A 12,573-nucleotide genomic window follows, 5' to 3' on the forward strand; every position below is an offset into this window, starting at 1 on the left:
TACTGTCTACCATGACCTGGCTAAGGCATTTGATACAATACCCCATCCCGGCATTGTTAAAAAAACTTATGGAATTAGGCATAAACCTATATGTAATGTGCTGGATAGCCAGTTGCTCACAGATAGGGCCCAGGAATTTAAGATTGGTGACACTACCTCCACAGAGAGGCCGGTCTCCAGTGGAGTCCCTCAGGTCTCTATGCTGGGCCTGCTCTGTTTTGGCATCTACTTTTCAGAAGTCAAGGCAAATGTTAAAGGCCTCTGGCTGACAACAATTACAGATGATTGCAAACTGTGAGCAGTCATAGAAACTTCCCAAGGTACAAACATCTTATAAGAGGGTCTTACACAGACAAAGGGATAGTGCCAGATCAATGACTTAAAACTTAATTCCAAGAAATGAATGCATTATAGTACTTTTTTGGGAAGTTAGCCACCACAGGAAACTACATTATTAATAAAACACCCCTAAGAGTTGACCCACTAGTCAGGGATCCGGGAACACATGTAGACGGTCATCTGCCCTTTGATCAGCATGTGTCCAAGGTTGTAAGGAAATCCTTCTATGTTGCTCAACCTTTAAGTAAATGCATCTGCCCTTTGATCAGCATGTGTCCAAGGTTGTAAGGAAATCCTTCTATGTTGCTCAACCTTTAAGTAAATGCATCTGCCCTTTGATCAGCATGTGTCCAAGGTTGTAAGGAAATCCTTCTATGTTACTCAACCTTTAAATAAATTCATCTACCCTTTGATCAGCATGTGTGCAAGGTTGTAAGGAAGTCCTTCTATGTTGCTCAACCTTTAAGTAAATGCATCTGCCCCTTGGTCAGCATGTGTGCAAGGTTGTAAGGAAATCCTTCTATGTTGCTCAACCTTTAAGTAAATGCATCTGCCCTTTGATCAGCATGTGTGCAAGGTTGTAAGGAAGTCCTTCTATGTTACTCAACCTCTAAGTAAATGCATCTGCCCTTTGATCAGCATGTGTGCAAGGTTGTAAGGAAATCCTTCTATGTTGCTCAACCTTTAAGTAAATGCATCTGCCCTTTGATCAGCATGTGTGCAAGGTTGTAAGGAAATCCTTCTATGTTACTCAACCTTTAAGTAAATGCATCTGCCCTTTGATCAGCATGTGTGCAAGGTTGTAAGGAAGTCCTTCTATGTTACTCAACCTTTAAGTAAATGCAGGGCATCTAAGTCCAGGGAAGTCATCTCACCGCTATACTCAGCCCTCATCAGGCCCATCATTGAGTATAATGCCTCCTTCAGTCTGTACCTCAGCCCTCATCAGGCCCATCATTAAGTATAATGCCTCCTTCAGTGTGTACCTCAGCCCTCATCAGGCCCATCATTGAGTATAATGCCTCCTTCAGTGTGTACCTCAGCCCTCATCAGGCCCATCATTGAGTATAATGCCTCCTTCAGTCTGTACCTGTTGGAATACATTTGGCAACTGCAATGTCTGCAAGGGCTCTTTACAAAATGAATACAGGGCATAAACACAGTGTCCTATGTGGATCGCCTCAAAGCCCTGCCTTTCTATTTGGTCTCCTACAGACTACTGTGAGACGAGCTATACCTGGTGTACAAGGCATCCCTGGACCCTGCTCTGATGAACCTTTTGCACATCAACAAAACAAACGGCATCATAAAGACCTAAATTTTGCTTGCAACATAATTAGGGCATGTTGGATAGACAGATATGTATCCCTGAGAATTCCTTTTCTTTGGAATATGCTCTCTGGCCATGTGAAACAAAGTCACTCCCAAAACCTGTTTAAGCATAACTTTGACCATTGTTTGCAAAATTGAAAATTCAACCCCTGGTCTGGTTCCTATGTCTTTGGTGGACAGAGGCAGTCAATAAATCATGCCATAGCCAACAGTCACCCCCTACATTAAACGTCTAAAATGTACAACTTGTGGGAAATATTTGAGTTGCACGGCTTGGAGTAGAGAGACCCTAGTGATCATTAGCCTAGTGTACACCTATGAACCTATAAAGCCAAAACACTTAGCTATTTCTTTAGTGACTCAAGCCTTGGGGGATGTATTTACCAGTGTATCTTTGAAGTCAAATTCCCATTTGCTTGCTCCCAGGAATCTCAACTGCTTTTATAGTGTTGTAGTTTCCTGTAAGTACTTATATAGGAACACAATTGCTGATCCAGCCATTGTGTCAGTGGATTCAAGCAATGGATCTACTGGTGCTTCATCCAAGAACCTTGTTGGCAATAGCAAGGAGAGTAGAGTACTTGACTGATTGTGGGAAAGTCTGCACCTCTGCCACCCTCACGTTCGGGGTTCTGAGCTGCCAGACTCACGTGTTATAGGTCCAAGGGGCAGGAGATGGACGACAGGCCTTAGAAGATAAAGTGCTGAAGTTATGCAACCTCTCTTCCCAGGTCTGCAAGTACTTTATGAAATATGGCTGTGATGCAGGACAGCTGCAGTGGAGTCGGTCATTAGGAGAGCTGCCTGGCTGAAGACACAGCATGGCCCAGGTCACATGACTGCATAACGTTTGAATGCCCTGTTAATATAGATGCTGCTTTGGCACATCCAGTGGACTGGGTGTTTAGGAAGGTGGAGGAGAAAAGCAGACAATGCAGTTAGTGAAGCAGGCTTGTCACTCTCCTTCCACGTGTAACAGAAGCTGCCCCACTTAAAGCTGGTTCTTCCACCAGAGGCAAGACAGGGGTAGGTAACCAATAAGATGGTGAAAAGCCAGTTCAGTGGAAAAGAGCTAGCTGACCAAAGAGGGGAAGCTTGGGTGCCCTTAGGGCTGGTGCACCACAAGGGATCAGCTATTACTCAACAGATTCCCCACACCTCAGACCCCCACCCCAACATTCACTCTTCCTTTCCAATCCAAAAAAAATAGGACGGTTGTCAGGAACTAGTTCTGAAAAAAGTGGGAGGCAATCACTCAGAGTTACTGGGTCTTTTAAGATGAGGTTACAGGCTGCATTTTGTCAAAGGTTCAGGGTTCTCTTGTATACCCAGGAGAGTTACATGTAAAAGAGTCGGAGAAAATCAGTAAGGGTTCCAAGCTGTTAAATATTTTGAGACACGGTATTAAGGGAACAATTTCATGCTTCTGGGCCTAGCATGTCAGGGAGTTATAGAGGGACTGCTAGAGTAGAAAAAGTGCACAGGGTTTATTCAAAACTGAAATCCATGAAGGCGAATTGCCGAGGTACCAGATTATTGCTAGGATCCATGAAGGCGAATTGCCGAGGTACCAGATCATTGCTAGGATCCATGAAGGCGAATTGCCGAGGTACCAGATCATTGCTACTGATTAAAGTAAGGGTGCTGGTGCTGTATTTGTGTGCTTTATTTGTTCAAAACTGTTTCTAATTTCAGAAAAAGACTGCCCTTGGAACCAGGAAGTTTCTTTTGGTGCCAAAGTTCAAAATGCTAACTCTGCAGGCCTTTACTGCCTCTCCACTTCTGTCACGTGTTCATGTGAATCCTAGACCTGAAGGATGCTGACCTTTCATATACCCATTGCCAAAGCAGACAGGCAATTCCTTGGATTCAAAGCAGGCTTTGCTCACTGACAGTTTACTTCCTTGGATTCAAAGCAGGCTTTGCTCACTGCCAGTTTACTTCCTTGGATTCAAAGCAGGCTTTGCTCACTGCCGGTTTACTTCCTTGGATTCAAAGCAGGCTTTGCTCACTGCCGGTTTACTTCCTTGGATTCAAAGCAGGCTTTGCTCACTGCCAGTTTACTTCCTTGGATTCAAAGCAGGCTTTGCTCACTGCCGGTTTACTTCCTTGGATTCAAAGCAGGCTTTGCTCACTGCCAGTTTACTTCCTTGGATTCAAAGCAGGCTTTGCTCACTGCCAGTTTACTTCCATGGATTCAAAGCAGGCTTTGCTCACTGCCGGTTTACTTCCTTGCATTACGGATTGTTACCTGACTCTGGCAGTTCCTTACTGTGGGCATTCAGTTGTCATTCATAGAGGAGATACGGAGAGTAATGTAGTCCAGCTTGACCTGCTTTGAGACTATGGGACTCTCACTGAACCTTCCAGAATCACAGCTAGAGCTCTCCCAGCAAGACCATTTTCGAGCTCATTTGTTCCCTCTTTAGATGCTTTTTTTGACCTCTTATTTCATTGCCATATATAGGAAAGTCAGATTACAGCCGGGAATTCCTCATGGCTTCCTCAGTCTCGATGGTCCTCAGGCAGTACTTCACATGGAAAAAAAACAGTGGTGCCTGAGGAACAGGTGGTAACAACACACCATCTCCTGCCTCATTCCTCTGCAGTTTTTTTAAGGACAAAGAGCTCTCTTGGTGGCTACAGTGAGTGAAGCTCAATCAACAGATCCCACTCAGGCTAGGGCCAGACACCCACCAAGTCACCACAGACTCCTCAGGGGTGCACTGTCGGGAGCTGCAAATTTGAAAGACTTGGAACACACTTAAAGGAGGCACCTCAATGTCACAGAGATTATGGCTGTAATCTTAGCAGTAAAAGCTATAATATGATAACTGGGGACTGTGCATATTCCCATAGAAAACTCCAGAGGAATATGCGGTACCTTAACAACTAAAAAATAACCTTCTCTTATTATTGTGCAGTTTGGCCATGGAGACACACTTATTGGTTGGGTTGACCATCAAGGCATCCTATATCCCCTTCTCAAGAGAATTCCTTAGCATCTCAGTTGAGCAGAACAGAAGCATTCCTTCACAAATGAATGCTGAACAGGAATGTATTTTTTGTATTTGGATCTCAGGCAAGGTAAGCCAGGAACAGACCATTTTGGTTCTCCAAAAATATACAATCCTAAGAAAAATTTGCACCAGAACACCAACATTAGGTTCCTGGGCAGCAAATGCATGGGGTAATGCACTTTCAGAGTGTCCTGGGTTCAAGACTTGGCAGAGGTTATTATTAGAGCTGAGTAGCCTATTGGGCTAATGCACTATGCTGTACTTGACAGGATCCTGGGTTCGAGACTTGGTAGGAGTGATTATTGGGTGGGAGGTTGGCATAATGGTTAAGGTGTTTACCTGGGTTTATATTATATCCTCAAACGCTTAAAAAAGCGAACACTGATTGATCTAACTTATTTTCGCGAAACTGCAAAATATCGAAGCAGCAGAAACTCAAATTTTTTCCTAGGGAAAGAATTTGGTTGTCCGTTTCTGTTGCTTCGGTATTTTCAGTGTTATGGTGGAAAGTTACCGGTCGGATTCAGGTAAGTGTGCGATTGTGTGGATGTGAGTGTTAGGGTGATTTAGGTGAGTTAGGGTTAGGGAGCGGGTAAGGTGAGTGTGCGATAGTGACGGACCTTAGGGTTAGGGATTTAGTTAAGGTAAGTGGGTAGTTAGTGGTGTGTGCATAGTTTAGTGTAGGGTTAAGTATCAGATTTTAGGTGTATGTGTGTGGATTTCTGTTTGTTTGGTGTGCTTGTGTTGTGTGTATGTGTTTTGGATGAGCGTTTTTTTTCCCTGGGAAAAAAATCGCTGATCTGACAGTTCGAGATTGTAAGCTTTTGCTTAAATTAGGTCGATCAATCAGCGTTCGCTTTTTTAGGCGTTCAGTGATATAATATAGACCCGTTTACCTTACAGACACAAGGTATAGGGTTTGATTCTCACAGGGATAATTGGCTAGGTTTAAAATGGGCCAGAAGGTCAGTTAACCTTGTACTTACCTATAAACCTTCCCTTCCTTTCCTCTTCTCCTCAAGGTTATACAGAAGATAAGAAGACAAACCAAAAATGCTACTGTGATAGTACCATTTTAGCCAAGAAAGCACTGTCTCTCCCTCTTATTGAACACAGTAAGAATGGAGCCTTTCTAGCTACTTCAGTATGTGTTCCTCTTGAGTCAAAACACAAATTCAGTTATGCACCACAACCTGAAAACTCAGTGGCTTATATCTTGCATGGTCTAGCACTCACCTCTTTAGACACGTCTTAAGGGAGGCTAAGAAGTCAACTTCAATGAAGTCATACCTAGCAAGATCGAAAAGTTACCCCCTTTGGTGCCAAAGAGTGGCTGTAGACCATAGAAAACCTTCTGTGTCCTTGTTCCTCAAATATCTGGAAGACCTTTACAAATCAGGATCGTTTAATGTGTCACTGCAATAAATTTCTGTGACCTCTGCCTGTAATATGTGTGTTAGCAACCTAATAAGTTAGCTAGTGATGATTATTTTAATGAATGCTGTTACTCTGCATGCTGTTCATGTGCATGCAGCACTGGCACCATTGGTATTTCTTTGCTCTCTGTGCCTCGTATGATGCATGGTCTTTGTACAAGCCTAGTTTAACACTTGTGCACTCAGGGCTACATTTCTGCTTTCCATTAGAGGATGCTTTCACTCTGAAAACTCCACTTAAACCCCCCAAAATATGAGAGTTGCCCACTCACTGTTCCCAACTAGCTCCCTCAAATGCAGAAGTGCTGAGTCCAGTAAATGACTCCTGCTCACCTGTATCATAATTAGGGCATAATGTAGGGCATACATTTCTGATTGTGTATAAGAGAGGGAGGAATTTGAAATGTATTTTGGAAACAGGAAATAAAACTGAGGGCTAATTTTAGGGGTATGAGAAAATGTGGCCACTGTGCATTCTGTAAATACATTCATGTGAGTGATCAGGTCCTTATTAACACTGTAGTTATTTAGCTTTTACGTAATTTCAACTGTGAAACAAAAGGGGTGGTTTATGTGGCACTGTGTAGGTCATGTTCTAGATTTTACATAGGTAAAACCGAACGCATGTTAAAGGAAAGAGCATACAAACATCTATACAAAATAAAGAAACTGAAGGAAACTAATGCTCTGTACAAACAAATACAGGTTAACCCGGAACATGAATTTGAATTTATTATACTTGAATAGATACCACCCAGTAAGGGGGAACCGTGGAGTCTCATTTTGGAGAGAAGAGTGTTGTATTGGCAGCTACGTTTTTGTGCAAACTGCTGGCCAGGGATAAACGACCAAGTATTGATAGCTTGTCTTTGGAAATATAATGTACTCATAAGATAAAGTCATATATATTTATACACAGTAATGTTTTTAATGTTTATATATATATATATATATATATATATATATATATATATATATATATATATATATATATATATATATATATATATATATATATATTGATTCATACACTTTTTAGTTCTATTTAATATGTGATTTAGGGAGCTTTAAATGTTATACAGTCTAATATATTTTTTTATATTTTTCATATTTTTAAAACTTAGTGTGTTAATTTGTATTTGGAATAACATAGCAGTTGCACATGAAATCCCATTTTGTGCTTTAATAACCCTGTTAGTGTGCTGGGTTTAGACACTGTTGCTTTAAATTCTTGCTCCAGGTGGAGGTGTGGTGTGTCAGAGGATTAATTCATCCATTCATGTATTGGTTGTTTATTTAAAAATGAATCTATCTGATGAAGTTTTCAATTTTAGCAGATAAAAGCACTTATCTATATGTTTTTAAGCCTTTTTTGTACATTAAAATATTTTTCGGCATGAGTCCTAGTCTTGTCATAGTCTGAGTGTTCTTTCAGTGGGATTATCACAGTTAGGGCAATAAATTCTACCCCAGTAGAGTTAGCTCATCTTTTAGTAGTTTGATGTTCATTCAACCACAATCTGTTAAGCTAATACCATTGTACTTCTATATTCTGAAGAAAGCATTTTGCAGTTAGATACCTTGCAGAATTGCATCTTTTACTGTATACCTGCAAATGTATTACCACAATCTTTGGAAATAAGCGCTCGTGCATGTACTGTGCCTTACAACTTCAGCGAATGAGAAAAATGAGACTGTATAGAGGTTCCAGGTTTCTATGCATTCAGCTAGATCTTCAAACATCATGTTCTCCATACATCAGCTGTGTGATTCACAAAGCCCATAGAAAGCATTGGCAACTTTTCCTCGATCTAGAAATCAGAATGTCAGAAGCCAGATTCACATTTACCCCACTTCTCTGTGGAGGGGTCCTCCTCATCTACTTCATTGTGAAGGTGATCTTTAACTGGAACAGGCGCACTGAAGGTGTGACTCCCGCACCCTGGCCCAGCAATCAAGGAGCCTCAATCTTCATCACTAACACCAGAGAGGGCTTCTCATATATGAGGAAAGGATAAGAAATGCACACAGTAAAGTGCAGTTTCTGTTAAGCACACACAGAGATCACAGTCAGTCTGGGGCTGGTTGCTCCCTTGCTCTCCAGGTCCCCAATAAAACTCTTTACTGGCACAGCTATAGGGTCCAGATTTCAGCCTAGCTGGCAAGCTAACCTCCAGTACCCTCTCTGTCCAGCCAGTGCTTCAGGCCCCTGCCCAAGTAGCTGACACACACACACTTTGAGATAAATATTTATACAACTTCACAGACACTCCTGGGAAAGGCTGACACAGATTTTCCAGCTGTGCCCCTATACCCAGACTATACAGTAGTAATTACTGCCACCACCAGCTAATATTTATGAGCTACCCAAAGGCCCTTAAAAGGGTGTCCAATTATTACTGTGCAATATTATTATCCAATTGGTAAGTGTGACTAATCAGTCAAGGCTTATTAGAGTGGCCTTGTACAATAAACTCTGTAAATATGCAATGTACTCTAGAGCTTAACTTATCTCTATACAAACTAGCCACATATAAAAGTTTTTTTTAATATTTAATAATAAATACTAAAAATACAAGGCAATACTACTGCACCACAGTGCTACTCAAAAGTTCAGAGATCACACAGAAACTTAAAATAATTCTGTAGTACAGTTCTGACATAACAGAAAAACACGTAGTCTAATCTTTATAGTCCTAGCCATTTTTACAAGAAAACATAAAGTAATTTACTTACATAGAACAAGGCAATGCTGAGTTGAATAGTCCAAGATCAAAATGCTTAATAATTTCTGGTTCTCACTGTTTAAATTGAAACTGCAGTTCTGCTAAACATTACATCATCTTTTACACCTTCCTGGTTCCCAGACCACACTGAAACTGTATTTGCATTCTTTTACACTTAGAGCAATAAAGGACATTCCACATGCAAATTCTGGTCATTAACTTTAGCATTAAAACAATAGGCAGGATGCTTACTCCAGACTCATCGACTCCAAATTCTAACTTCAAAGGACATACAAAGCATAATTTTAATTTCAAAGAACATTTGAAATGCTTGGCTTAGTTTTCCTTACAGCAGATGACAGTGTTGCTACAATCTTGAAGTTCACATTTTACAGTGTTTTCTTTCATTTAAGAAACAAGCCTGTATTTTATATTTATATTTACAAATGCCAGAATTATGTATCAAATTCTGTTTGACTTGGCTGGCAGCCTTCACCCTTCTCTACCGGTCTTCACAGAAGGGTTGTCAGCTTTCCTCATATTCATTTGCCTGGTAAACCCAGTGAAGGTGATAAAACCACTTTGAATCATAAGAAGATGGCTGATAATAATTTTTAATGCATCTCCTACCCAGTTATTTGTGACATTAAATGTTTACCTTGGTAAATATGTAAGGGCATGTCTTGTCACCTCTCAAGAATGTTTCCTTTAAGTGAGCAAATCAGGAAATTCCTGTGTCTGGAATTCTGGTTTTCATGAATGGCAACACATTTTTGAAATATTTTGTTCCCAAACTGTTTAGTGCTTCATTTAGATTTCCTATTTGCATTTAATGTTTAGTATATGTAAATCAAACTTCAGAGACTTTCAAGAGTTTGCACCCAGTTGTTAGTGAATCATAGCTCCTCTTCCCAAACCATTTGTCTGCACTGGTTTTTAATGACCTCAGTGTATCAGCCTCAATTACACTTCAGGGCAGCATATTCCGCAGCCTGTCTGCTTTGCTATAAAATCTTTCTATTTAATGTGTATTGCTGGAGCTTTTTTAATCGGGCCTCTGCTGGAAAGGGGTCTTGCATGGTCTAGTCAGACTTTCCCTGGTAAACAAACACTAATAAGTAAGTAAATGTGACACCAGTTTTAAAGTGAAATGAACTTTGGAGAAGACACTTCTTGTAAAGTCTGTAGCATAAAAATGGCAACCCTGTGTTGTCTGGTCCTTTTTTAAACAGATTGGGTCACTGCCATTGCCAAGAGAAAGCAGGCAGAAAGATCAGCTTAAAGCAATAGTAGGTTAATGTATCGGAACACTCTTAACAGTCATTTGGAAGCATTAAATTTGATAGGATTTTGAAATATTTAAAATCATTTGCAAAAAAATGGAAAATATTTTGTTATAGTGCTGTCATGCAATTCTCGAGATGAAAGAATCTCCCTGCTTACATGATGTCACGTTTTTGTGTTTGTGCATTCTAAATTGCGTTGCATAATCAGGGAGTGCTTTGGATCAAAATGCATGTTCCATATATAAATTGCGTTCAGATTGTAGTACATCTGTGCGAGAACAGACTGCCAGTTTGTTTTTAGATAACATAAGGTACTACTAACTTCGCAGACTTCTGGAAGTCATATATACTTGTTAAGAAGTTTCTGGAGCACAGTCATGGAAGTGTAGTACTTTCTGATGGCAGGAGTTTCACCATAAGTTTGTTGAGATGGGGCCATCATATGATGGGTTGTGCAGAACCCTGTATTATGTTATAGTACATAAGATTAGCGAAACTTTGAGAGTCAAGTGTTTCTGTCTTCTGTGACAGTAGCAAAGTTAATGTATGGAGGATGCCCTGGCTGAAGCCTTCACATAAAAACTGATGCCTTGTATGCCTGTTTGCATGGTGTGACATCTGTGTATTACCTTCTATGCATATGTTCTATGTTTGTGTGGTGTAACATCTGTGTATTGCATTGTGTTCATGTGGTGTGATGTCTATTTATTGTGTTTGTCTTGTATGCATGTGATCTGTGTTCACATGGTGTGACATAGTACTGTTTATTCAGACTGTAGATTCAATATTGTCATCTCGACAAGAATGGAGTAAAAGTAACTATCCTTGCAGAGATGGATTGTATCTGTACAAATGTAGGAAATAATGTAGTTAATGAAATTGCACTGCAAGATGGGAACTTGGATTTGAGGTTCTGATATGATCTTTCCACATGGCACAACAGGGACAGTTGAAATACTTTGTCATTATAGATGCTGGTATGAAATGTCATTATCTTTTCAGTTAATGTTTTACGATGCATTTTAATGTCTATATGGGCAGCTTCAGTGCTGATCATGTGATGTCAGGGTTGCCATGGCTGATGTAAACTGTGTTGTAATCTATTTTTAGCATCTTTGTGTTCTGCTAGTATGTTGTCTGTATACTCTCAGTTGTGACTGTTGAACTAGTTAAATCTTCCTGTAACAATAAGTTAATAGGATCCTAGCCCTTCAGACTTAGATATTCTGTTTCATGTACAGACATGCATACACTCAAATCTATATATTTGTTCAGGATGTGATACCTTCTCCCATTAAGGTAATAACACTTGATTAAGTATACTTTTGAGTTCTGTTTAATCCACACCCTGTGCGGAATGAATTTGTATGATTATTCAAGTATTTTATTTTTATTTGTAGGCAATAATAAATAGTACCATCACTCCAAACATGACGTTCACAAAAACATCGCAGAAGTTCGGCCAGTGGGCAGACAGCAGAGCGAACACTGTCTATGGGCTGGGATTTTCCTCAGAACAGCATCTCACCAAAGTAAGTAGGATAGAAGAAAAGAAGTGAATGTTGCATTTTAAACGCTGCAGTGATCTGCTGGTACACTTCAAACTAGACTTGCTTTTTTAAATGATTGACACCCATCTTTGTCAATGGGCAACCCTTGTGGTGTGCTCTTATTTCATTCATTTGTTTGTACAGGCATTATGAATGACTCTATTAATTTTATGTAGGACTTTTCTGTGTCTCATTCTTTCAGGCATTATTGTTCGTCAGGAATAGTTCTTATTTTGAAATCAGATTAGCTAAATCACAGTGTCTTCAGGCGTATCTTCATCCCTTGTTAGAACTGACCATGAAGCGGTCTCCTTTGAAATAGAAGTGAACCCAGAGATCCTTTCCACCCAAGGTACCTTTAGAATATTTTTAAGACAAACTTTCTAGTCTTACTTGATACATTGGCAAGCTTCAAATCCCCAAGAAACCCAGTTAACTCTACTGAATACGCAGAGGTGTACACTACAACACTATACCAGATGTAAACAGCTGCAGAGATGCAGCTGTACCCCGAAGGAACAAGTGCAGGGCAAACCCCAGGAACAAACCCACATGGTGAGACCATAATATCCACAAGCTTTATAATAAAATAAAAATCATTTTGACCAGTAGTAAGAAGAGTAATTCCTAGAATGTTAGAGCCCTTGTCACTGAAGTAAACAGCTCAGGAGCTTGATAAAATCCACCAATGCCAAGTTTGAGGCTAAAATAGCTACCCAAGCCAAAGGCAGTCACAAGGCATTTTTAGTTATGTTCATAATCTCAAAAGCACAATGGAGTAGTGAGCTGAGCTGATCGTGAACGATGTTACCTACACTGAGGCTAAAGATATAGCTAATCTGCTAGGTGTTGAAATTTAGCTCTAATTTTACCCCTCTCTCCGC

At 40.2% G+C, this 12,573-nt stretch overlaps 1 protein-coding gene across 1 annotated transcript in view; it reads left to right on the forward strand.

Moving 5' to 3' along the window:
• Positions 1-11,539: 11,539 nt before the first annotated feature.
• HOMER1 (homer scaffold protein 1) overlaps positions 11,540-12,573 on the forward strand; it is an 859,759-nt gene continuing 858,725 nt past the window's right edge. Inside the window, exon 1 of the mRNA XM_044063716.1 lies at positions 11,540-11,671. Coding sequence (XP_043919651.1) covers positions 11,570-11,671 — 102 coding nt within the window. The 5' untranslated portion in view covers positions 11,540-11,569. The remainder of the gene's footprint in view (positions 11,672-12,573) is intronic.

The sequence above is a fragment of the Protopterus annectens genome, chromosome 2.part2 (assembly GCF_019279795.1).
Source record: "Protopterus annectens isolate FY-2018-M chromosome 2.part2, PAN1.0, whole genome shotgun sequence".
NCBI lineage: Eukaryota > Metazoa > Chordata > Ceratodontiformes > Protopteridae > Protopterus > Protopterus annectens.